We start from the raw sequence: 27,573 nt of genomic DNA on the forward strand, positions 1-27,573 counted from the left end.
GAATCCTAAAATCCTTGAAGTGTAATTAGGCTCATTACATTTCACACATTTTTGGAAAGTTCCATTGTAATAGTAACTAATATTGACTTAACTTAACAATTTACACAAAACTGTCGTTGATATTTAACTATTTCTGTTTCCGACTGAAACTTTGAAAATGCTGTTGCCTAACACTGAACAGTTGCACTCTGTGAACCTAAATGAGCACTGAGCATTTTCAATTCTCACTGCTGTGAAAAGGGAGCAACAGGGAGCTGGACTGAGTTACAGTGGTTTTTCACTGGCTAGTAGCTTTAGCCCATCAGTGTCAAACCACATTATTTCAACGGGTAAACTGTAATCTCAGATTAAATGTCTTTTAGCACACCAATTTTTCCCTCTTGCAAATACTGGTACAAGACCGTAACCATATATTGAGCATAGGGGTGGGGGTGGATTACAATGGAGAACCAAGTGCGGTGGTGTGAAAAATTGCTTCTTTTTTTTTTTAGCTATAATGGTTAGCATAAAGTATAATTATAATTATATATATATATAATTATATGCAATACTTATTTCTAATTGTGTGTAAGTTTGAGTTTGATGCTACAAGTAATATTAGAATATAAGAGTATCTTCTATTGACTGACCTGCCTACTTAATGAACAAGTATTAATGAATGAATATTTAGATTTTGGTTCAAGTATATAGGTTCTCTCTCACTTGTACGTCAGCTCATCCTGCCCTGAGCCTATTGCTGTTGTCCTGTGCTTTCCCTCTCTCTCTCTCTCTCTCTCTCTCTCTCTCTCTCTCTCTCTCTTTCTCTCTCCTTGCACTGGAGCAGCTGAGCAAATATGAGATTTTGAGAAGCACAGTGACTTGCTCATGAGAAGGATTTGATTGTGACTGTTCTGACTCTTACTGCTGAGTGACCAATTGTCCTATTTCTCTTAGCTTACCTTTCTTTTTTGTGCTTTCTTACAGAAAATCAGAATATTCTTTGCATTGTTATGACTTACGTTAGCTAGCTATCTACAACAGAATTAACAGCAAGTTAATTGCAAGTTGCTAACGTTAGCTAATTCCATTTGGAACAAAGAAGTAATAATTTAGTAATAGTTCAGTTTTACAATTTAAAACAGGTTATAATTACAGGTTATAATTACAATATGTTTTATAAGAATTAATTTAGCTAAGTCATAAATTTGTAAATTAAGCATTCTGATAGAGGGTAGTTCTGTGCTATATTTAGTGCACTAACTACAGCTCTAAACCACAGTAACAGTTTTCAGCATGTACAGCACATTAGCTTAACTTATTTAAGTTTATATTTTATAACCTTTAACAAGACCTTTGAAGTTTGATAAAGACAAATATTTTATTAAATCATTTTGAATGGATTTTCTTTTTTTAATTGTCTTGATATTATGTAATAATAATAATACACATCAAATCTCCAAAACATTTATTTGAAAGGGAAGTCTATATTCCAGCGATTTACAGTATGACATGAAGTCATGATGGAAATTAAAAGTGTTTTTGCTGCTTGATGAAGAGCACATTTGACTATATGTCAGAATATCAAATTTGTGGTTTATGTGTTAGTATGTGTACTTCATTGTTCAGATCAGGTTTTTCAGCTTTGTAATGTGAGCAATCTGAATAATCAAATGCAGCAACACGTACAAAAACACAGCCTTGTGAAAACATAAGGCAGCATGTCAGCTCTACTGTTTTGCTACCAACATTATACCAGTAGAGGGACCCAGATAGCAGTTTTTAGAGAACTGATGTTGGCCAGCACTTGCTGATGGTTGGACTGTAAACTTTTATTGTGCTTTCACTATTCTAAAAACTGAATGGGTCACACAGAATCTGTGAATTAAATACACAGCTGAAAAAATGGTTTAGTTGAGGAAAACCAACTGTGTTGAGTTGCATCTACAGAGCCTATCTGTCATCTTCATGCTCATTAGTCGTTTTTGTTGTTGACGTCCTATTGCTGTCTATATTACCAGCTTTTTGGCATTTGAAAATACCATAAAAATATGTAAATGTTTTCATGGTTGTGACTTCACAACCATGTAAAAGCCAAACTAGGCTATGTTTTTGTAGCTTAGTTTTTGTATTTGGACTGTTTGGACTGGGGAATGAACTGTACGTTTCCAAACTTTAACTTTAAATAGAACATCAAACTATTTTTTTTCTGGGAAAAACAAGTAACATTATTCTTCCATTATGTGGGCCCTGAAAATTTGCCTGTGTTCTTGACCCCCTTTCCGGATGTTTTTTGTCCTTTGTTTTTCCTCCTTATTCTCCAAAGCTGACTGTATTTCAGATTCCGTCACATCTTTTACCTTTTCATCATTCTTTCTCTCTTGTCTTCATCTCCCTATCTCCCTCCCTTGTTCTCTCAGAGTAATATATCTAATGGGGTTTGTTAACCCTCTAGGAAAAAAAGTACACACAAGGGCTACCAAAAACAACTGTCATATGAAGTACAGTCACATGAAAATGTTTAGGTGCCCCTGGTCAAATGAACTTTGTTGATTTTCTAGTGAACATAAATACACAACCTCTACAGAGAAAACATATTTTAATGCACAGTTACTGTTTAATTGCTGAATTTAACTTGTTGAAAAAAGTAAATAAATAAAACTTCAAATGTGGCCTGTGCACAATTAATGGTGGATTTTAAGTTTTTTTTCCCCAAGATGGTAAACCCCACGTGTCAAACCCAAGGCCCACACACAGTCTTATTCGGCCCGCAATATTATATAATTTTCTTTCCTTATTATGGTGTGCAGCAAATATGCAGTTTAAAAAAAACTACCTAAACAGTTTATTTTTATTTAGAATTATTTTTGAATAAGTATTCAATTCCTATTTTGCTGTTGCAGTTTTTCAGGAAACAATGGCCCGTTCGGGTCATGGCAAAATGTTAAGTAAAAATGAAATAAACAAAACACAGCTGGCCCAGAGATTTGCTGAGATTTTTTAAAATGGACCTTTTAGTGGTTTAGTTTGACACCCCTGTGTTACACTGAGCAAATAAATAGAAATTGTGCACTACAATTCAGAGAAAAATGCCATATTTGAGTGTGTTCTCGGTAAAGAGCTTGCTTTTAGTTAGAAAATCAACAAAACGTTATCTGACTGGGGTGTTCAAACTTTTACATTTGTAACTGAGTGATTTGCTTCTAGTGGCAGACCTTTTCTTACAGTGTGGACAAGGACCTTTTGTAGCGCAGACACTGATCATGTAATAAAGTAGTGGGGTTAGCCATTAGAGACTGAACACTGACAGAGACAGACTGACAGTTTGTCTTACATTTCAGAGTGCAGCTGGCATGTATCATTTACACATCTACTCCTTTGTAGCCTATCAGCGACAGTGTGATGTCATTGTGGGAAATTTCATGGAAAAGTCACTGCCTAGAATATTTCATCAGTAATGCAGGCCACGTACTTTCAAATGTGTCTCACGTCATTTCAAAAAGTGGAGAGGACATGCCCCCCCCCCATTTTGTGCCAGCGTCTGGAATCAATTCCGTTTCTTTTTTCTTTTTTTTGCTCAAATACAGCATTTCTGCCTCGTTGGTTGCAGAACAAAAGAGCAGAAAAGTGTGTGGCAGCTTGTATGTGGCAACTGACATTATCTATTTGAATGTATGACTACCTCTCAGCGTCTAACCTGGAGAAATCACAGAGAAAAAGAGGCAATTACACACTGCAAAAGGTCAGAGAGAGAACAGGTGAATAACGGCTGGACACAGGCTGGCAGAAAGAGAAAGGAGGAGAGTGAAGGTCAGCCCTGTTCTTTAGGTTCCAGCGTTTGCCCGTCTGTGTGCGGGTGAAGGCACAGGCTGTTCTGAGGGTGGAAATGAAAGCCTTTGCAGAGAGAGATGTGAGCATGAAGAGTGATGGGGGCAAGGCCACATCTCACAGCTCCCCTACTGAGCCCACTGTCTGATACACAGCAACATACATCAAAAGCCTCCCTCACAGCTCGGCCTGTGCGTGTGTGCGTGTCCTTCACATGTCCAAGATCAAGTGTTTATCTGTCTAAGTGGTGTCTCTGCAGGGTCTTATCTGTGATTGTGTGTGTGAGGGAAACAGCAGGAGGCTGGTCTGATCAGTGTGTATGTGTGTGTGAACGCACATGTGTGTGCATGTGAGAGGGCAACAGCTGAGTGTGTGTGTATTTATGTATGCAAAAGTCAGAGACCATACTTCTGTTATTTAATTTCTTGTCAAAAAGGCCATAAAGTTAAAGTTATTCATATTTCAGCATCAGGAAAAAAGCAGAAAACATAAGCTTACTGGACAAAAAATTACCTGGATGCATTATGTCCCTTTGCCTAAAAACGTTAACCCAGGTAAGGATTACACCAGTCTCTTGAGTCTCTTCCTGTCCATTCTAGCCCACTCTTCCATGAACTGAAGAAGCATTTCTTCTGCTGTTCCAAACTGAGACTAAGGATTGAGGTTTGTGTCGTTATTTTTGTGAAAACTACTCACATCCAAATTCAAAAACGAAATAATCCCAAAGCATCAAGGAGTGGCAGAAATGTTTCTAAGTTTATTAAAGTTTAAGGCTTTTACAAGATGTTTATCTGAATTCTCGAAAAGCAACTGATGAAATAAAGAAATACATCAGTTCTTACACTTTTGGGGCAAAGGAGGAGTGCTTGCCCAGTATTACCACCTTTGTTCCATTTAGAAACCAATTCATTATTCTCAACTAAACAACTAATGTTTAAACTGTTTTACAAGGCCTTACCAGGCCAGTGGTACTTTATTCAATTTTTTTTAAACTGTCTTACATTGTTTTATAAAGTCTTACTGAAGTTAAAGTTAGTTTATTCAAATGTTTAAACTGTCCACCACAGCTCATCACTCTACCTTACAAGGAGTACAGAGCGTTCAGCCGTTGTTATCTTATAGGTCACACAAAGTTCACTGTGACTGAAGGCACAGGGCATACAGAGTTCAATATAACTAAAGGTACAGAACTTTACAAAACTTTAGAAAAGTACAGAAGGACAGTCTATGGCTGTCAGACTGAAGTCCCTGGCATCTCATGTTGTTCACATGATCATTTGCTTCCCAACTCTTTAGAATGACTTCATTCATTTTAATTGTTTTACTGATATAATTTCGATGTAGTGATCATTCTACTTTATTTAGGCTATTCATTAATTTGAGAAATTTCTCTTCACGTGTGCTTCGGCCCGCTCCTGTCTGCAGCGGGCTGGTTTCCTGCCTGCTCCCGTGCGAAACCCTGAAAATTAATCCCGTCCCGCAAGATACTGTGTCAGGTCCCATGGGTCTAGCAGGAATCCGCAGGAGTGCAGACCTCTATTAGAAAAGAAATGATTCGTGCAACAATTAAATATAACAATTTTTATTTCAGTATTTAGTGTAATAAAGGCAAAGGATGTATATTATTCAGGATGCTTGCTATCAGTTTTTCAATGACATCTGCAGGGATATTTTTCCACACTTCCAAAGTTCAGTTTTACAAGTTGGTTGCATATTCTGCTTCTCACAATCTAAATTATCCCAAACACATTTGGTGACGTTGAGGTCTGGACTCTGAGGTGGTCAGTCTATTGTCCACCAGCAGATACTTCATTTGATTTGCAATTTTTCTTATTTTGATCTATTTCCTTTTCTCAGTAACTGCTTATTGACAGCTACAGATCCTTTCAGACTCATAGCATTGAGTTGCTTTCTCACAGTGGAAGGATGGATAGAAACACAAACAAGAGTAGAGCTTGATTTTCTCCTCTCTCTGAAAGACAAAAGCTTTAAGTACGGTTTATCTGATAGTGAGTGTTGGTGGTCTACCAAGTCAAATTTCTCTAGATACTGAATCATTTTTTAAACTCCATTTTTACAAACACCTATTTTTGTCCACTTATTTTCCTTCAACTTTCCCCTTCCTTATGTAAGTAAATTATCTCATATCAAATCTCCTCAGTAATATGTGAAAAATGAATAACGTGTACTTAATTGCTGTTTTGACTGGAAATTTTGACTCTGTGTGTGTGTGTGTGTATGTGTGTGTGTGAATGCACATGCATCTGTGTGTGTGAGGGAAGCAGCAGGAGGCCGGCCTGCCTAGGGTGTGTGTGTGAGAGAGAAAAAGAGAGTGTGTGTGTGTCAGGCAGTCGCTCGTGGTGCTGCATACAAAGCATCTGGCCCTGGGCATGTCTCCTCTCATCAGCTGTCAGTCTTTATCACAGAGAGAGTGAGAGACTCTGCCTCTCTTCTGGAATGAATGGTCTTAATGAAGCGCTCTCAATCTATTTCTCTCCTACAGCAAAGTACATCACATTTTTCCTTCAGCACTCACTGTGCATTGATTTCTCTTTGACTTCACCATCACCCTGCAGACAACAGGTGTTCACTGCTTAATGAAACAGGTGCCTTTCACCCACCGCCATGAAAGCAGTATAATACGAGCGCGTATTTCATCCATATTTCTCGTACATGCAGTACTAGGCAAAGGCCTTACACACCTATGTACATTTTTTAAAACCATTTATTACAGCAGTAAGTATGTTTTTTATTTGTAAAACACCATGTCATTAGAGTAAATGCAAATAAAAATAAATACAGTAGAAAGTAACAATAATTTCTTATTTAGAAAAAGGTACTCAACATTTTTACTGCAATTGTGACCCTCTACAAAACCTAGAGAAAATAGAAATAAACCTTATAGAAATAAGGCCAATCCAGGTACATTTAGCCCCAATATCTACATTTTATAAATGTTCATGTAACGGCATCGGCAGATATGTACATGAAAAATATCAGATATTGGCATCGGCCCACAATTCCCATATTGTGCAACCCTAAGATAAACTGTCAGTATATTGTATTTTGATTACTAGTAATATGTGTTAGTTTATCAAATTTGATAAACAGTCCTGGTATGCACCATAATGAAGCAGCATAACTGTAGTACTGACCCTTTATAAATGTATTACTTGCAATGAACAACTGACAGCATTTTGATAACTGCATGAACACAATATATATAAATCTGTTCTCCAGTGTACTTTCAAAAATGAACACTTCCCCTGTGTGAAATTGGAGATCATTTTCTATCATTTCCTGCTCGTTGTCCTCACCCCGGTGGGTTTCACACATCCACCTTACTGTCTCACACCTCCTCTGGCTCTCTTTGTCTGCCCTCCATCCTCTCCTGACAACTAGCCTGTGCATTGCAATAAGGTTATTCCTGAACCACAGCTATCCTCGTGGGACTCTCTTAAAGCAATAGTTCAGTGATGGTTCGGTTTTCCCCAAATGTATCAGCCATGACAGGTTTGAAATCTATCTCTTTGCACTGGATCCACAAGGTTAATGTAGCTAAAAAGTAATGGAACCCTGCGAATTAGCGTTGAGGTAACTGCATGCCTAAATCATCGAACACTTGCATCAAACCATGTTAAGTTGTTAAGTGATAGACCTGAGCCTGTGGATTCTGGGACTGTATAACTACTGCTGTCTGTTAAAACTAACAACTACGTTGCATATCTAAACACAGTAGTACTGGCCTCCTGAAGTCTCATTTTTTTGTGTCTATGTCCATAACTTATCACCTAAATCTAGGGTAAGGAGTTGTCCACAGATGTCATTCATAGTTTCTTTATTTATATCAGTTTTTGGATGACTAGTTTATAATGGCTGCTCAGATAGTAAATAAACTGCCTTTATGTACACTTTCTAAGACTTTCTTTTCTTTAAAGCTAGTACTACTTCTCAATTTATCTGTGTTTTTTTAAACGACTGTGAAATCAAATGATAACTTTTTTAATGCTTTATCTAACTGAAAAATGTAGATGCAAAAGCAAAGATGCGTACAAAGCAATTCATTAGTGTTTTCCTTTCCCTTTTGTTTTTTTGTGGGTTTTTTTGGTAATGTTATTATGCAAAAAACATTTAAACATCTAAGTTTATACATTACAAGCAATAATGATAAAGCTTTTGTTCTTCTTGAGCAAGCTGTTTGTGTGAACATGTCTTTTTTTGACCTGTACTTTAATGATGATTTTACACCAGAGGTGGCGCAGTGCACACGGAAGGCCGAATTTACTTAGTGATGCTTGCTATTTTACGCCTGGTACGACTCACGTGTTGCCATTAAGTAAGTATTGATGAAATAAACAGTGTTTTCTTTCCACACCGGTTTTTCCAGTGACAGATAAGTTAACAAAACCTGCAGATGTCTTTTTTTTCTGTTTACCTATTAAATAAATGTAGGCTATTAGCTAATGATTTTTTGATTCATCAGTTATTTTCCTCATCAGTCCAACAGACTAGCACTTTCTCTACAAGTATAATATTGCTGCTACAACTTCAATCAATCTTAAATTTGTCTCTTGTTTTGATTATGGGTCCTGATTGCACAATATAGCAAGAATACTGAATTTTTTGCTGTTTCTAGCTAGAAGCTGCTAGCATGCTGCACGTGGCAAAAACAAAATAAACAGGCTGTTTTTGTTTTTTCCGCTTCACATGCATGTTAACGCCGCAACCAGTGTAAAAGGTTCCATTGATAAACACACCGTAGGGGGTAAAATCAACTTAAGGATCATTTTTAGTTGTGAAGTTGTACTTGATGTGCAGTTGTAGTTTGTCACTCCCTCTGGCTCAAATGGCAAATGGTCTTGATGTGGTAACTTCTGTAAACTGTAAAATACCTGTGGTTTACAAACATAAATTATAGATAATTTTGTCCCTGTTTATCCATTTTTCAATTTTTTTCTCTTGGACTATGGGTCTTGAGGGCATCTTATTTCCACACCCAGTTCTTGATGGCATGGTGACCCTGCTTACGAAATAACAGCGATCAGTGTTTTCTCATCTGCATGGAGACTTTAGCTGTTATCTAACACATCCTCTAAAGCCACAAGTGCTCTTTTGATCAGGGGTTACACTAGTTACACACACATCCTCACCTCAGGCTCCAGCGTAACAACTCCAGACAGATTTATGCCAAGTGGATTTTATGTGTTAGAAAGAGAGGGCTATTTTTACTGCTAGAACATCATTACACTCTTGGACACTGTCATCAGAGCACACTGTCATCTTATGAATTTGCGTCGGCTACTGAAAGGTGCTCTTTAGAAACTACACACACAAGAATGAAACACATTTGCATGTAGCTAGCATCTCATTATTGACAATTCTTTTGATTAGGATAATGTTTTGAGCACAGACATGTGACTGTATGTGATCCCCATTTACCCCAGGGCTGTGCTTGTCTGCAAAGGTAATACTAGGACATGTATTCTTTTGCAGAATTTTTCACTGCTAGCACAGCAGAACCCCATCAGACAGAATAACAGATATGCTCACAGATTCAGTGCACAGGTGCTGTGGCACTGCAGTGTGGAAGCTTCTTTACTGCTTTATCTCTGTTAGCAATCACAATCATCATCTGCCGCAGTGGGAGTGTGATTAATGCTGGGTGATGTATCCTCACACAACAGTTCTGTTTTACTTACAGGTAACAAAACTGGGTGGTTCATATTGTTTAGACAGTATAATATTTTTTAATTTGTTAGGTATCTTGAACTTCAGACACTATTAAAATGCATAAAAAACTAAATAAATAGTGCATTTTCTTTTCTGGAAATGTGTTCTCTGTCTGATTACAATATCACGCAGGGTTCTATATAGTGTCTAAAAAAGCAGAACACAGCAAAATAGTCCAATCAAAATCGAAACAAGCTCTGTACAACAAGTTATACAGCTTTACTCACTCGTTCTAGAATCATTCACTGCTCTGTTCATCATTCTGGACTCGTTTACGGTACTGTAATATTGAATGTTATTCATACCCTCAGCAAGTGTAATGAGTGTGTTTCAGCAATACAGTGCAATATACAATACTGTGCAAAAGTGAAAGACCACCCCTCATTTATTCATTTTACAGACAAAATGGCCATTCAATATGAGAAAAAAATGCAGAAAACATATGTTTACAATAAAAATACACAGAAGTCTCAACAACTAAATTCAATATTCATTGTCCAATCTTTGCCTATATTACAGCTTCCATTCTTTTCAGGAAGCTATAATAACTGTAACTGTAATTGGGAAACTCAATATTTAAAAAAAATCTCCAGGGATACTTTTTCCACACCCCCAAAGTTCAGTCTTAGAAGTTGGTTGCATTTTCTGCTTCTCACGATCCAAGTAATTCCAAACACATTCAGTGATGTTGTGGTCTAGACTCTGTCTTTCTGTATATTTCCCTGTCTCAGTATCGGCTGACAGCTACACGTCCTTGCAGAACAAACTGCATTGAATTGTCTTCACACAGTGGAAGGATGGACAAAAACACCTGTTGATTTTTTCATATCTGAAGTAACAGTGGAGCTTTATTCTTTCCTATCTGTCAAAGATGAAAGCTTGAAGTACTGTTTATCTGATGGTGACAGTTTTGGTGGTATACTAGGTCTTGCATGGTTGTTAGTTCTGGTTTCTGTATATCTTTTATTCATTTTTGAACTCCAGTTTTGGAAATTCCTGCTTTTTTCACATTTTCCTTTGTCTTTCCCATTTCTTATGCAACAATTATCTTACATTTAATCCCCCCCTGGAAAATCTGAAAAACTGAATAACTTGTACTTAATAACCATTTTGACTGAAAATTACCTAAGTGAAGTGTTGACCTCTGACTTTTTTACAATACTGTATATAAAAAGACGCCTCTGCACTGATCACCCACTGATGGACAGGTGGACATCACATCCTGCTTATTGTTTACTGCTTCTCATGAACAGTCCTCTGCTAGGCTGCTGGCAGCGAAAAGCAAAGCCATCTGGACCAGCCTGATGTTTAATGCTAATGGAGTCAGTTTTAAAAACAGAACATTGTTCCGATTAAGCCATTTTAGAAGATGCACCATTACTTGTAGCGCTAGAGACGGCAGTACCAAGAGATTGCTTCAGATAATGAGCAGAAAATTAGAGACGGACACAGTGTAATTACAAAACCCAAAGAAGAAAAAGGACACGCATAGTCTTCATAGTGCAGAGAGCGAGGGAGGGAAAGGAAATGGTTTAGCATATAAAGCAAGAAAGAGAGGTAAAACAGACATGAAGCTGTGGAAAGAGAGAATCTGAACAAAACGTGTTTACAGCATGGACAGAGAGACAATATAACAGAGGTTAAGCAGTTAGTGCTAAGCTGTTAAAGGCAGGATAAGGCAGAGAGAGAGAGAGAGAGAGAGAACGAGAGACGTGCATAAAATGTCAGTGAAAGGGAGGGGTGGGGGGGCACCGTGAGAAATAGAGATAAAGCGAGAGAGAGTGAGAGAAGGAGAGAGAGGTGTTCACGGTGAAGGATGCTTCCACACACAGTCTCTGGGAGGTAGAGGAATAGTGACGGTGCAGATTTAGCAGCTAAAGCCTGTAATGTGATAGTAATACTGTAATCTAATGGTAAAGCTGTAATGTAATGGTCACGCTATAATATAATGGTAGTGCTGTAATGTAACAGTAATACTGTAACGTAATGTAAGCGGGCAGATTGAGATTAAGTCTAAGTCTAAGCCTGGGACTCAGGGGGCCAAGGGATGTCTGAGTTGAGGTCCAGAGTGCGCTGTAGGAGAGCTGGCATCCGGGCAGCCGCTGCGCTCATTGGACTCCTCCACCGCTCCCGCAGACAGAGGGAGAGGGAGAGACTGCGAGCCAGGGACAGCCAGTGGTGGGTGAGCCTGCTGTTTGGGGGGTTTGTATGTGTGATGTGGAGGCAGTGCTGGACAATACTGATAGAATTCAATGTCATAATATTTTTCCTAGTATATATCACAATATGATGTTTGAGTTTGTATTAATAAAGTTAACAAACTTATTTTTTCCTGACTCTATGCTAAACAAATACGACAGCTTGTTTTGACTGGACTGTTTTGATTTGTTCTGTTCTGCTTCTCTTAAAATGACACCAGAAGGAACACTAAAGAATATTTTTTACATTAATCAAAGGAAAGCGCCTAACAAAAAGTTTTTGCTATCTGTCAATACTGCTCAATTAAGTATTATTCTATATCAGTATACTCTTGTAGACAATATTCCTTGATTTAAACGTGTACATTATTTCCACATGAATAAACTATATTACATCAACACCATTTTGCTTTCAGTTTTGCTACGTTTTATTCATGTAGAAATGATGTAAACATGGTGAATTACTTTTTCAGTGCAAGTGATCATATCTGTTCTGCCTCTCTGCTGTGAATGCTGTCAGAGATGAGTAATAACTATTAACCGTTCGTCTCCCTTCAGAAAGAGAACTCTGTGCTTGCATGAGTGAATTATAACCTCTTCTCATACTTGTTGTTGGCAACATTCTCCCCATGCTGTACACCTACATTTGTTCACAAGTCTTAAAAGCGTTGTCTTCTGAGGCTTAAGGGCATTTTACGTGTCCAGCCAATTTGAAACGCAGTGAGTGTTCCTTTCACAAGCAGAATTGGAAGTTTACATTGATTTCTACCTCCAAAATACAGTCTCTCCATCTGCTGTTTGCGCCTCGGTATTACCTTCAGCCATTTTCATTTATTCTGTAATTTTCCCTCGCTGCCTCCACTTTCTTTGTTTATCTATTGATTTTCTCTGCTTCTCTGTCTGTCACTGCCAGAGCAAAAGCGGCTGTTGTTGTCAGAGGCTAAGGTGTAGTTGTACTGTGTACTGTAGTGTAGTTAAAACTGAATTCAGGCACTAACCCTGTGAACATGTAAATGAAATATGGAGACATACAAATCATATTGGAAGCCAAGTAAAGTATTAGATTAGCCCTTGAACAGAAAAACAGTGTGCAAGTCAACTCCCAACATATCACAGTTACCATTTAAAGGACCCATATTCTAAATTATTCCTGTTGTTTTTGTATTTTATTTTTACTTATGGTGTTTGTGTAGATTTATGTACCAAAACAGTCATGATTTATCTTTATATGGCACTTTCTAATCTCTTTTTATGCCTTAGAATTAAACAGGCTGTTTCTGCTACAGTGCCTTTAAGACTGATATATGCAAACTGTCTCTGTTCTGATTGGCTGCCCTGTATTGTACCTCATTCAAAAAAGCGGTCCGGTCTGAAACAATCTTTATAACTTCAGCGTGAATGGGTGAACCTAACCTATGTTAGGTTGAGCAGACTTTTGAACAGTCTAATATTTTTTCTTTAGCACAGGACATCAAAGCAGCAATTTTCAAAAACACCATTCATTTTTCTCATAGAGAAAAACCCAGAGGCCTGGAGTTCCTAATTTGGGCATTACGCTGACTACAGAAAGACAACACAACATCAGAGAGCATCACGCAGTATTAAGCCTTAGACCTGATTCACACATACTACCTCTGCGTGACGTGAGTGGTGCAGCAGTGACTGATCAGTCACTCTGCTCAATAAAAATATAATTTATAAAAGAGCTCAGTGACTGGGCGATTAGTTTCAAGCCTGGTAGACCAACCGGGAAATCTGTGTGCAGCAAGGAATGTTTAAAGAGTATTTTTTTCATTAAATAAATTAACAAATTTATTTATATAATTTTTAAGCTTTTATTTCTTTTTCTGTTTAATCATCTTTGATTTTCATGGCTTTTTTCATTGTATTTTGCTGTGTGGCACATGGCGTGTGGAAAACATCAGCTCCTCGTCTATTTTCTATATACCACACCACTTCAGTGTAGTGTCTGGGACTTTCTGCTGCTTCGCTCGCGCTGCCTGTGTGAAAGCGCTGACATGTTAACATGAGCACTGAAATGAAAATCAAGACGTTCCACATCGCTCATACCCTGCAGAGGCAATATGTGTGCATCAGGTCTTAGAAGATACACTTGTAGCAAAAACATGGTGAAACTTTAGTATGAATTGTTTCTCACTGAAGAGAGAGTTGAAATTGTAGATACTAAACTTTCAATCAGCACTACATTTGTGTTTTTAAATAGAAGTGTAGATATTTTATTATTATTTAAATTTGATAAAAAGTTATTATTATGTATGCAGTCTTTTTTTGCAGAAAGAAAAACCATCTATATGCTGATATCATGCCTTGTTTACATAAAAAAGAAGGAAGTACAAACTTGAAATTGCTTATACAGAATGTAAATGAAATGTAATTGAAACGTCTTCTGTAACTATGTAATAAAATACACAATTATGTATATAGTAGTCTGGCAAAATCACAGTAATATTTCTCAACTTCTAAGGATTAGCTTTCAAGAATAATCAGCTAAAGTACTACATGATTGATTTTAATATTAAAAATGGCCTCCTGAACATGAACTGTCTTGTATATTCCAGAACGATGGCATACGTACATAGCATGTATATGCTTGGTTGGTTTCATGGCTTTCTAAAGCTCTTGCGGGCACGTTGCCGCATCCACACGTTCACAAATCTGGACACTATCTCCGGGTTTGATGGAGCTTGGCTGGGGGGGGGGTGTATCTGTGATTGCCTCAGCAACAGAATGAAGTTGGAGGAGATAAAAAAAAATGTCAAAACCTGAATTTCCCCTAATCTGTATCTTTCTGGGGCATGAAAGATAAAGGATTATGACACAGCATCAATGAGTTTAAAGGAAAATTCTCTGGCTAGCTTAAGCTGTTAAAAATTGGATAACTGGAGGTTTGTGTCTTGTGAGGTACACATTAATATCATACTTTCATTGCTATCATTATAAAGTAAAGGATTGATTAGTTTTGCCAATATATGTGAGTCGATGCTGTCTATGTGGCACAGTGTTTTGTTTTTCTTTCATCAGTACTGTCTGAGAATAGAATTATGGCAGCTCTTCTCTATATTAAATGTAATATATGATATGGCACTGGCTTCCTAATAAGAACTAGAGACATGTCCAATGATGGATCTTCGGAATCTATTCATAAGCTCTACAGAGAGCTTATGAGGGATTGGGTGGATATTTTTAGTCATATTCATCTCTCTCTCTGTACCGCTCTCCCTATCTGTCTGTCTCTCTGTCTGTCTGTCTCTCTCTCTCTCTCTCTCTCTCACTCTCTCTCTCTCACACACACATAGCCTCTCTTGCCCTACCTTGTTCCATGTTATGGAAGGTGCAAAGCGGAGAAAAATGAATGTAAAGCAGACCTAGACTTCTCCTGAACCTGGACTTTTCAAGGGCTCTGTCCCAATAATAGATGACTAAATGAGGTCCATCTCTTTTTGATGAACTTTATGATGATGAAGTGCAGCGAGTTCATTTCAGTTCGAGGGAGAGAAGATGGCAGCTGAGAGAGAGAGCGAAATAGAGAGAGAGAGAGAGAGAGAGAGAGAGAGAGAGAGAGAGAGAGAGAGAGAGAGATAGAGATGGGTGCGTCTACATTCATGGGTGAAGGTCTCAAGCTGTTTACCATATGGACAGTTCACGAACAGAAAACAACACAAACCTCTAGCAAATTTACTTAAAGCATTTGCTAAAGGTCTGTCCATATGGTGAACAGTTTGAGCTTAATATTAAAGGAATAGTGCAAAAAAAACCCAAAGGTACACAGTTATATTCTTTGCCCCAAATGCCAGTCAAGCCATTTTGATGTCTGAAGTTTGCTTCTTTAGGTTTGCACTGGAACTATGAGGCTAATGTAGCTAACCAGTAATGGAAACAAGTCACCAGTTGGCCACATGCAAACTACATGCCTAATCATAACATGCTTGCCTCAAACTGTATGGAGACATTAAGTTACCTAAATTAGATTGTCTTACTGTTTTTTAGCTATGCTGTATTCTGGTGTACATTACTTTTGCTTAGCTGAAAAGAGTAGCAGCCTTCTTGAGACTTCAACTTTTGTCCGTTTATATAGATAACAGTATGTCATACAGTTTCAGAATCCACTTAAGCAAGTCTTTTTAAGATTACTTAACGCTGCACTATATACGTTTTTGTTACATTTGAAAGAAGTAGCATTACTGAGTCAGGAGAAAAAAAAAATATGCTTACATATAATCCCAAAATAATAATTCTACAGTCAGAGGTATCAGGTCGGCATTCCTGGGAGTTTTTCAACCCTTGTTATATGTCTTTACGAATCAATGCAAAATTAATATTATACTGATGAAGATATAATGACAACAGTAGATAATTCATTTATATCCCCACACTCTTACACGCTTGTGACATATTTCTTTTTTTCTTTTTTGGATTTTTCCCCAATTTTCTTCCCAATTTAGTCGTCTCCAATTCCACCCACTAGTTAGGACTCCCCCAGTCACACGATAGTACCAACACCAGGAGGGTGAAGGCTAACACAGGCTTCCTCCGAGACCTGTGAAGCCAGCTACCGCATCTTTTTAAACTGCAGCTCAGGCAGCGACACTGGACAGCTGAACGCGCTCAGCGGAAAGCGCCAACCGCCAGATCTGTTACGTCAGCTAACAGACGCCTGCGCTGACTAGCATCGCGTTGAGTGGGGGGGGGGGGGGCCAGCCTACCCACCCAGAGAGAGCGAGGCCAATTGTGCTCTCTTGGACTCCTGGCCATGGATGGCTGTAGCATGAAAAGATACAAATATGTACCTTTCACCTTGAAAAATCTTATTCAAGGTCCACAATTGGACCTTAAAACCACTGTTGTACCTTTGAGGGTACCTTTACATTGTTTGTACTTTAATGAACGAAAAATGTACCTGCAAAGTACCTTTATTTCTAACAGTGCAGAAGACACATCCTACACTGAGTTTTGACTGAGTTCTCTTTGAATACTCTTTCAACAAGCTCACAATCATCAGAATAATCCGCTCAGAGAAAGAGTTCGAAGCACAGCCGCCATTACCAAATGTTCTTCCGAACGCTGTGTGCAATTACACATTTCCACCACAGATGCAGAGCTGATGTTTGAGAGATCTCCAAATGTTGCTTTAATAACTGAACACGGTTTGAGCTGAATGTGATGAATTAGGCATGTAGTTGCATGATGCTAATAAATGAGGTATAAACTTCCATTACTTGTTAGCTACATTAGGCTCTTTAGCAAAACTAAAGAAGCAGGCACCAAACATGTCTTGCCTTTAAGCTTTAAGATGAAATATTTTCTCTATGTATACCTTTTTATCGCAGCAGTCACTAAAAGGGTGTTATGTGTTTTAGCTGAGACTGTATGTGATGATGTTGTATTACAGGAAGCAAGAGCTGCTGACTATCAACAATGTGCCTCTGGCAGACTGCCCACCTTCTCCCCCAAGAACCGCCCCACCCGCCATGAAGGTAAGCTGAGGACCTCTAGGTCTTCTGACTCAGTGCCTTCACAACAAACTGTATGCTGAGTTGCTGGAGCTGGTTAAGAAAATTCAGGAACACTCGAAGGCTTCCCGCATAGGCATTTAACACATGCATACACACTGAATAACATATTTTAAAGCAATTTTTGAGGATTTATGAACAGCATATGCCAGTATTTGCAAGATGACCCAAGGCTATCTCTGCTTTTGTCCACCACTGGCATTTATATATGGACAAAATATGTATGCAAATCAAAACATTTGATGAATGCAGGGTGTTTTCATAAGTAGGTTCCAGCCATATAGGTTCCATTACTTGGCAATGATGCTTCATAACAGGGTTATAGATGGAACAAATGTCTGTCACTTTTGTATAAAGCACTTATGTGGATACATTTTTCATCTTGCAAATACCGGCATAAGATGTTCATAATAATAATAAATATGTTATTTAACGCTTATGTAAGTGTCATGGAGTCCCCATCTGCGGTAAATAAAGTGTTACCAAAAATTCACTACAGATATCTTCTTTTAGGTATCTGAATTTTTGTATTTCTTGCAAGTCTCCAACAATTATCTTATTAAAACCTTTTTCTGCACATATACAAGTTCTAAAAAGAGCTCTAAAAAGGTTCCACAAAGTGTAGAAAGTATGATGGACCAGAAAGTTAAAGCATTCATGTAGACTCTATTAACTGTTCACTCTTCATTAAATTACACTATTAATGAAACATTACTATTATCTCATTAGCCTTTTACCTTGAGAAAAGAGCTTACGAAGGTGGAGAAGTGCTGTCCTGCTTGCTCAGTGGACCATAACCTGGCCAGTCCCCAGTGATGTGGTCTTCTGTGTATTGATAAAGAAAAAGGAAAGGAAGACATTTTAAATAAGGTCACTAAGAATGTAATATGTCAAGATGAAAACTGGGCTTTCCAGACACATCAGCAGTCCATCTCTCTATCTCTTAATATCTATTCAGATATGTGGTCATGTTGGCTTAAGAATTGAAAATCATATGTAAATGTTGAATGGTTCCTCAAAAAAAACAATAAAATGTATAAAAAGAGAACTATAAGAGTGCACAATGTCGGACATAAACAATGTATATAAAACCTAAATAACCAATAAAATAGTGAGGGGCATAAGGGAAATAAAATAAGAATGACACAAAATAAATAATAATAAAAAACACATTTTTAGTCAGTCTGGTAAAACTATTTGGTAATTTGGTTTATCCACAGCATTAAGACTAGGATCATGGTAAAGGTTTAGGTTTTAGGAAGAGGCTGAGTACAGGTTAGAGTGAGTCTTTAGGGTTAGAGTTAAAGAAAAGTTAAGTTGAACTTAGAGACAAAATATATAAGGAAAGTACACTGTGGTAGTCCTTGAAAGATCTAATACATTGCCTGCTTCTAAAAATGTCATGAACACCTAAAAGAAAGGTCTACATTAAACAGCAGCCAATCAAGAAATGCAAAAGTGATAAAATAATAATTAATAATTCTGTTAGGGTAAAGCCCTTTAACTGAAAATAAGACATTGCAAACTATTGCATTTTGTTTCTTACTGCTTGACCAAAACACGGGACAGTCTGAGAATAAAGACAGGCCAGGCTGTGCAGGTCTCATTCAATGTGTAGCCTATGATGAAGGTAAAACGAGCTACTCGGTATTTGTATTATACACAATATTCCTGATTATGCAATACGGACACAGGAGGACTCGGTTCGAGGCGCCAAAATTCAAAATCACTCGTTCCGTTTCACATCACGCGAGCGTGGAAACGCGCTGTTAAGGCCGTGACTGAGGAGCGCGGCTCTGTCGCTAACTAGGCTAACTGCTCAGGCTGATGTTAGCTGGGTCCACAAACAGTGTAAATATATTTCTCTAACAAACCAACATGTTGGCACATCATCCACTGAGGGTAGATATGTCATGTAAGACAATGAATTCTTATCAGCATCCAGTTTGGAACCAGTTAACTTGGCTGTAGTTGTAGCTCCTATTCAAAGACGCAGCCATTTCACCCAACACGAAAATGATTTTCTTCGGCCTTTTTGAATAATAAAACATGTTTTCTAATGTTTTCCCCTCTTTGCTAAATGGTTGTGCTGCTGTTTTTTTAACCTCTTAACACTTACACCTAAAAGAGTAAGCTTCTACCTCTTCACCTCTACGTTAATTCGGACTGCAGCCCATTTTTCTGGCCGTTTACCATGTTTTTCCCTCGCCGTGGTTAACTGGATATCCGTTCATTAACTCTCGCGCATACTCGAACATCAAAATTAGTTGCAATGCATATCGCTACTATATATCTGTCTATCTATCTGTCTGTCTGTCTGTCTAATTGTTCTCTTTCTCCACAGACTGCACCGTTCTTTGACTCACTAGAAAAGATGGAGGTAAGAAGTAAAACATTAAAAATCTTTAATTTTTGAGCCAGTTACAATAATTCTACCATCAGGCAGGGTCAGTGTCCCTCGCAGTAACTTCAGTTTTTTATACATTTGCTAATACGAGTTTACATTGAACACGAACATCACCATAAAGCCTCAGAAAATGCTCTACTTCTCATCCTGACTTTCATGACTCAAGACCTCTTGAAAGCTGACCTTTTGACCTTGACCTATAGCAGGTGTCAGAGGTGGATGAGATGAGGCCAGGCCCACAGAGAGTGAAGGTCTGCAGAGTATGAGTTACGAGCCCAGGGCTACACTTCAGATCACAGGTTGCTTTAGTGGTATGAAGATGCTATTTTTAACTGAAGATGGTTTTTAACTGTTTACAAATTACATATGTACATCTTACATTATGTTAACTGCTGTAGCTGATTATTAGCACCTTAGCATTAGTGATTTCTCATGAATCACACTAACGCAGCCTTGAAGTGTCCCTTTGGGCCAATATTTGTCCCTTCACTTGCTCATATCCATTAATACCCCAACACAGTTCCAGTTGTGCATGTTTGTGTTCTATGATTTTTAAAAAATAAGATTTTAAGGTTCTCCATCATTAGCTTGTGACGTTGTTGTTGTGGTTATCTGTTCTTTTTCTGAATTGTGTGTGTGTTAATGTGTCTGGCATACTTCTTGTACCTGTGTGTCTGTGTTTTATTCAGTGTGCGCATGTGTGAGAAAGTATGTACAGAAAGTATATGCAAGGTTATTTTGTGAGAATAAAACCATAACACTGTTTTTTGTTTCTTTAGGATGATTATATTCCATATCCAAGTATAGAAAAGGTAAGGCCAGCTGTACTTTTTGGGGCTTAAGCTGATAATCATCCAAGATGATCAGTACACTGAAGTACTCAGTACTGTTTGTTTTCGGCATGGTAGGTACTGCAGCAAGGTGCGCCATACCCTCAGGTGATCCTTCCACAGTTTGGGGGTTACTGGATAGAAGACCCCGAGGCTTCGGCCATCACCCCAAACACATGGGAAAACTGTTGCAGTTATGAGGAGGAAGAAGAAGGAATGAATCCAGGTGGCGAGTTTGGATACCGGCTGGAAAGTAACTACGCCATACGAGCCTACCGCAAGCACTTTCTGGGCAGAGTAAGCGCCTGTCTGATGTTTAATAAAACATAGGAACTAATGTGAAATCATAGTATACCTAGTAGAAGGTGTGAATTGGTTGTCATAAAAACGGAACTAAACACCTTTAACCAATTTTACCCCTTAAAGGAATATTTAAGAGTTTTTAATCCTAATCCCTATTGCGGAGGTGTCAAACATGTGGCCCATGGGCCTGGACTGGCCCAGTCATGGTTACTATCAGGCATGCCAGATGAATGTAAAATCCATGTTCTAAATTCAAATTGTCTTGGACCATTTGCAAATGAATGATTGACACAACACTAAAATAATCATTGCTTAGCATCCATGTCCAAGCAATACTTCTTCCAACAAGCGATTGAAAAACTCTGTTAAAACTGCTCAGAACATCCCTGGGGTGAGAATGGCAATGGTAGTAATTTAAACACAATTATTAGGCTAAGAGATGTGACAAATATGTAATTCAGACATCCTGATCATCTGGACAATAAAGATGTTTTTATTTCATTATTGATGCTGAAAAAGTTTTGGCTTAATCTGTGTGGAAGACCACAATCACAGCTAATGCCAGAACTATGAACAAGCAGCCCTGAGGGAAGCTTAACTTTATCCACGTTTCTGTATTTGCTAACATCATTTTTAATGTTGTTTTAATTTTAAAGTTTCTAATGATAAATGACTTTGCAGAACAATGTTGAGATCAGTTAGCCAGCTAAGTTAACTTGTCTGATCTTAGCTGCCGGGCATTGCTGACAGTCCATAGCGTTCACTTTTGTGATTAAAACATCATATTTGGAGATAAATATTTATGCACTCACATTCTTTGAAGTTTGCTAAAAAACCTTGTGCAAAAGATAACATATCCCCATCATCGGAAGATGCAGTGATTAATTTTAGTCTGACCATCTAATTTGTTTTATAAATTATATTTGGTCAATCAGTTTGTTCATTCAAAATTCAGCTGCAAATTAACACATTTTTGAGGAGCTGTTGATGTATTATTGGCCAACTAAACTGATTTTTTGTTTGCGTCCAGCCCACCCAACAGTGGACTAAGTGAAATGTGGTCTGTTACCTAAAATTACTGAATTACCTAAAAAAGTTTGACACTCCTTCTGTATGTGCTGCATCAGTAGGATATATATGGTCAGTTACCACAGACAGTGATTTTAACGCATTTCCCTACCTTTACAAAGGAAAAGAAAGCATGTAAATTTGTAAATTAAGTTGCAAATCTGTAATTCATTCTGTCAGAGGTGGGGCCAGTTTTCCAGATCGAAGATTTAGGTGTAATGTGTTACAAACGTAGTGGTGTGGTGAAGTTCACAGTCTCCTGACTGATCATGTATATCTGAAAATCTAAGGAAACATGAGTGTAACCAGAACTGCTTTGTTGGGTTCCATTTTTCACTTCCGTAAGTTTATAATAATACAATAATTTGCACTGTTTCCTGTGTTGTTACTGAATGACAATGCTTGCTAAATCATAGGATGTGTACATATAAAGAAGCTGAAGGGTTAAACAGATTAAGAAGAACTGGCACCTTGCTAGTTCTGTGAAGTATAGGGAGTAAAGCTTTGATCACACCTGTAAACCTGGTGTTTGTTTTTTTTTCTTTTTCACTCTCTACTTGTCCTGGTATCCCATAAATCAGTAGCATTTTGTTTTTAAAGAATGAAATCTACTATATTGTACTTGCACGACAGACAATAGACAATCAACGATTCATAGCAACCACTGATTATTCAGCTCTGAAAAATGAGGCCTGGGCAACATCCCTGCTACATGCTGCAAGCACATAATCCCTCAGCAAATATATTTAATGGAGATATGGTGCCAATAATGGAGATATGGTGTCTAATTAATTTTAAAGGGGACCTTGGGGAGCTGAGCTAATAGGACAGACATTAAAGCAGCTCAGACTGTTTGGATAGATAAGAGTGACCGTAAAACGCTCACACTTCACCCTTTCACAGGAACACCTCAACTTCTACTGCACAGCCAGTAACCATGGCAACCTCATACTGTCCCTCCGCCAAGAGGAGACAAAGGATCAGGAGTATCTGCACATCATACTGAGGTAATAACACCCCTGGGACACATTCTATACATCCAAGTGTATTATGTCCTACATGTTTGATTGCATCTTTTCATTAAATTCTGTGGATGTCTCTCTTGCTCTCCCCTTCTCTCAGGACACCATCAAAGACTATTTATGACAGGATTTCTCTCGCAGGTCTGACCGAGCTCCCCAGTGTCCCTCAGTTAGCCAAGGTGATGATGCTGCTGTGCTGGACTGTCATTTATAGTTACTGACCTTTGAAGCCAAAATGACTTAAACGGATGTTCCTTTCAAAAACTTCTAACCATTTTACTTATAAGCTGGTACATGCAAAACGTAAGGCAGTAGTGTGTTTAGTTTATCAAATTTTACACAATTTGCTCCTAGATCCCTATAAAGATCAGCCAAGATATGTTTGATGTGTAATTTTACATCTTTAGCATTGGAGCTACAAAGCTAGCTAAAGGGTGCTAAAAACATCTTGAAGGCAGAATTTTGTCTAAACTTTTTTCTATTTTTATGGATAACTATGTCGGAAACTACATAAGCAAGTTTATTTGAAATTATTTAACAATTTGATGCAGAGTAAAGCAATTGTACAATGATATAGGCATGCAGTTTAGCATAATGCTAACAGAGTATAAGCTTCCATTATCCTTAGCTACATTAGCCTTACAGCTCCAGAGTAAAACTAAAGACAAAAACTTAGCCAAATATTGCTGACTGACTACATTTGTTGTAAGAAGATTTTTACTACTAACTATTACTTTCATATTTTGTTTGAGTGCATTGACTTGGTTTGGACCGAACCTGGTGTACCTGTTACAGATTTCAGTGCTGTTGTTCTCTCTTCTTGTAGTTGCTTTGTGAAGATATTGTTGGCCTGAGATTCAGTCCTGTGTTGTACCCAAGGGTGAGTTCAGTCTACACAACAAGGAACTTTGGACAATGTTTATATTTTAAGACTTCAAAAATAAAAATATTATTCTTCATTTGGCAATATCTTTTAGCTGTCCTTTTAGGACATGTGTTAGGAAAAGGAAGTGGTAGCAGTTCCTGCTAGTAAGCACAAATATTTTAGTGACAAAGGACACTGGTGTCATGAAACCAGATAATACAGGAAGCAGTCTGAGAACTTGTGATTTGCCCTGTGATGAATCTGATTATTCAAGTTTTAATAAACACTACTTTAGTGTGATCTGATTACTGAATCTCAGTTGGGACAATACAGGAAATAACAGCTGAAACATTCTCATTTCCTAGGGTTCTCAGTTAATAGTGAGCTATGATGAGCATGAGGTTAACAATACGTTCAAGTTTGGTGTCATCTACCAGAAGTTTGGTCAGGTGAGTGGGAATACAGCATACCATCCAGCTCCACATACAGTGCAAATATGCAAATTCAAATGTCAGGGAAGCTGTATGATTTTTAATTAGGGATGCACTAATATAGGAATTGTGTTCTGATGCCGATATTTTGTACATCAGATATCATGTACATATATGCCGATGCCGATTTAAAACCATTTATAAATATTTATATTATTTATTTATTATAAAGAGAAATTGGGACTATGTCTTTCTGGGTTTAGCATTACAGAGAAATGTAACAGTTATAGCTAGAAAATGTTTGAAAATGCAGTGAAATTAATAAAATGCACACATTTTAGTACAGTAACCCAGCATCGCCTAAATGTTATGCTCTTTCAGAGTACAATAGGTCATCATTCATCAAATGTCTCTTCGAAATATCAGTCAAATCTGTTAGATTCCAATTTTTTAAGCAAATGTCTGCCAATATCGATTTGATTCCAATATCACTGTGCATCCCTAAATTTAATCAATATTGTAATTCCAGTGTAGACTGTATTTCAAGGCCCTTGCAAAAAACACAGTTCCAAATTACAGTGCTTGAGTCTGAATCACTTTTGCATTCAGATTCGCTGTAATTTCTGTACTTTAGCGCTTCTGTTTCTGCCCCTTGGGGGACCTCCCCCACATGACTTTACAGTAGTCACCCTGTCTTGGCTAATCGACATTGAATTATTATTATCATCTGTGCAGACTTCAGAAGAGGAGCTGTTTGGAAACAGTGAGGAAACGCCAGCCTTCACGGAGTTTCTCCAAATGCTGGGAGACTGTGTAGAGCTGCAGAATTTTAAAGGGTAAGAGTGATGGTTAGGCAGAAGGTGAAAAAGATACCTGCAGACACAATGACACCTTATCACACTCAGAAGGAAGCTTTTATCTCCAAAGGTTTTGACAATGAAAAGTATATTTGTGCATCTATCTGTATTAAAAACAAAACGAAGGAAGGGGTTTCTAAGTTTGTGCTAGGTTTTCAGCTAAAGTTGAAAGTCAAAGGTGGTGGTGCAGGAGATTCAGTTAGTGCATATAAATGAAGGTCAGAAACCACCCTTAACTATTTAATTTACAGTAAAAAAGGTTATTAATTTTTCTGGGGATATTTCTGAGGATAATATAGATGAGTTAATTCACTTGCATAAGAAAGAAGAAAGTCAAAGGAAAATAAGTGAAAAAAATATAAGTTAAATAGGTTTCCAAAACTGGACTTCTAACAACCCTGCAAGACCCAGTTAAAATACACAGATTATTCTGTCTGTTGTCCACTGTGAAAAGATGACATCGCAATGGGTCTGAAAGGATGTGTAGCTGTCAAAAAGCTTTCAGTGAAGCAAAAAGACAAAAAAAAGAACATTTACAAGTCAAACAAAGATGCTGCGGGTGTTCTTAGAACATTGGACTGACCCAAAGTCCAGACCTCAACATCATGGAATGTGTTTTTTTTTATTGTGAGGAGCAAAAAATGCAACCAACATCTAAGACTAAACTTTGGCGGTGTGGAAGAATATCCCTGCAGATTTGTTTCAAAAACTGAAAGCAATTCTCCCAAAAAAAGAATGGAAGCTATAAAAAGACAAAAAGTAAAAACACTAAATACTGACAAATTTGATATGTTTAGTTGTTGATGCTTCTGTGTAATTTTAAATGTTTCTGCTTTTTTTCCTGACTCTGACCGGAAATTAAATAAATGAAAGGTGGTCTCCGACTTCTGCACATACTGTTTATAATCTATATATGGCCCCTATCAAAAACTGTATAAATAGTAAAATGCATGGTAAACATTCACCTCTCTTATGTACTACATATGGTGGGATCTGTACTACATATGGTGTGATTTAGTTTCTAAATGTTCAATATGGTGAACATTTAGAAAACAAAACAAAGAAGACAAATGTGGTGAAAAGTGGCAAGACAAATTCCAGATACATACTGGGAAATGAAGATTATTCTGATTGTGATAAGTCAGCCAAAGCCTTTTCTTGCTCAGTGATCTTTCTCTTCTTCTGTTAGGTTCCGAGGTGGTCTGGATGTCTGTCATGGGCAGACAGGTTCTGAGTCTGTTTACACTGTTTTCAGAGGACAGGAGTTGATGTTCCATGTCTCTACTAAGCTGCCCTACACAGAAGGAGACACACAACAGGTGTAGATTTAGCCTGAGCCAGGGATCACACCTACAGCTCTAGCCATCTGCTACTACTCACCACAGTGATTTACTAGGAAACTCATGCTACACTGCACTTGCCTTAACTGCACAGTGAGTTATTAGTCTGGCTGTCTGTTACAAAATGTCCATGGCCATTTTTCACACACAGCTTCAAAGGAAGAGACACATAGGGAATGACATTGTGGCAGCAGTTTTCCAAGAGGAGGCCACACCGTTTGTTCCCGACATGATTGCCTCCAACTTCCTCCATGCCTACATCCTGGTCCAAGTGGAGAATCCTTGTACAGACAACACCACCTACAAGGTAGAAAATCAGTTTACAGTCAAGCTTCAAAAAGAACACAAGCACTTTCATACCCAGACCAAATGTTTTTGACAGTACATTTATCCACTGGCTAAATGTGGGTGATGGGTTACAGGTGTCTGTCACAGCACGAGATGATGTGCCACAGTTTGGCCCCCCCCTCCCAAACCCACCAGTCTTCAAAAAGGTGAATGAGGACAAATATTCAGCTTCTTGGAGGATTTTATGCTAACATCATTTCTGAATGTTGTTTACCTTGTCACTGTATTTGCTGTCTCACTGTGTCCATCCATAGGGTCCAGAATTTCGAGAGTTTCTGCTGACCAAGTTGATCAATGCTGAGCTGGCCTGCTACCGGTCAGACCGATTTGCCAAGCTTGAGGTAAGCATAAAAAGGACAACAGAATTGTACTCGAGCAAGAGTGGATAAATACAGTTGATGTAAAATTCTGTAGGCATGTTGTTACCTGACTGAATTGAGTATATGCACGCATGCATGAATTTGTATACATGTCCCCCGTGTGTATCTGTTTGTGTGCTTTAGGAGAGAACGCGAACAGCGTTGCTGGATAACCTTCATAATGAATTGCACAAACAGACTCAGGCCATGCTGGGTCATGCAGTGAGCAGTGAGGAGGAGCGCATGGAGAATGGAGGACATGGAGGAATACTGGAGTCTATCAAGGTGCACATTCAAACAGGCAAATTTCATTTAAGCCCTAAAACCTTAGGCTTATTATTCAGTTATAAAGCTTAAAAGTGTATTGTTCAGCATTTACCATTAATTAGTCAGTAACTACTGTGAGTTTTTCAGTTATTATATATTATATTATATAGTTATAATATATAACTAATAATTATTTAGTAATTACTATGAATT

At 38.0% G+C, this 27,573-nt stretch overlaps 1 protein-coding gene across 4 annotated transcripts in view; it reads left to right on the forward strand.

Moving 5' to 3' along the window:
- rap1gap2b (RAP1 GTPase activating protein 2b) overlaps window positions 1–27,573 on the forward strand; it is a 54,629-nt gene that overhangs the window by 17,160 nt on the left and 9,896 nt on the right. The window contains exons 1-16 of one of the 4 annotated variants that reach the window (XM_036588448.1): window positions 11,067–11,712; window positions 17,143–17,227; window positions 19,608–19,643; window positions 19,874–19,921; window positions 20,450–20,482; window positions 20,579–20,797; window positions 22,775–22,878; window positions 22,994–23,072; window positions 23,720–23,773; window positions 24,124–24,207; window positions 24,925–25,025; window positions 26,236–26,365; window positions 26,538–26,693; window positions 26,809–26,880; window positions 26,989–27,075; window positions 27,238–27,378. In XM_036588448.1, coding sequence (XP_036444341.1) covers window positions 11,582–11,712; window positions 17,143–17,227; window positions 19,608–19,643; window positions 19,874–19,921; window positions 20,450–20,482; window positions 20,579–20,797; window positions 22,775–22,878; window positions 22,994–23,072; window positions 23,720–23,773; window positions 24,124–24,207; window positions 24,925–25,025; window positions 26,236–26,365; window positions 26,538–26,693; window positions 26,809–26,880; window positions 26,989–27,075; window positions 27,238–27,378 — 1,560 coding nt within the window. In that variant the 5' untranslated portion in view covers window positions 11,067–11,581. Of the gene's footprint in view, window positions 1–11,066; window positions 11,713–17,142; window positions 17,228–19,607; window positions 19,644–19,873; window positions 19,922–20,449; window positions 20,483–20,578; window positions 20,798–22,774; window positions 22,879–22,993; window positions 23,073–23,719; window positions 23,774–24,123; window positions 24,208–24,924; window positions 25,026–26,235; window positions 26,366–26,537; window positions 26,694–26,808; window positions 26,881–26,988; window positions 27,076–27,237; window positions 27,379–27,573 lie in introns of those variants that run through there. The other 3 variants (XM_036588450.1, XM_036588449.1, XM_036588451.1) reach the window with 3 other exon arrangements.

The sequence above is a fragment of the Colossoma macropomum genome, unplaced genomic scaffold (genome assembly GCF_904425465.1).
Source record: "Colossoma macropomum unplaced genomic scaffold, Colossoma_macropomum, whole genome shotgun sequence".
Lineage (NCBI taxonomy): Eukaryota > Metazoa > Chordata > Actinopteri > Characiformes > Serrasalmidae > Colossoma > Colossoma macropomum.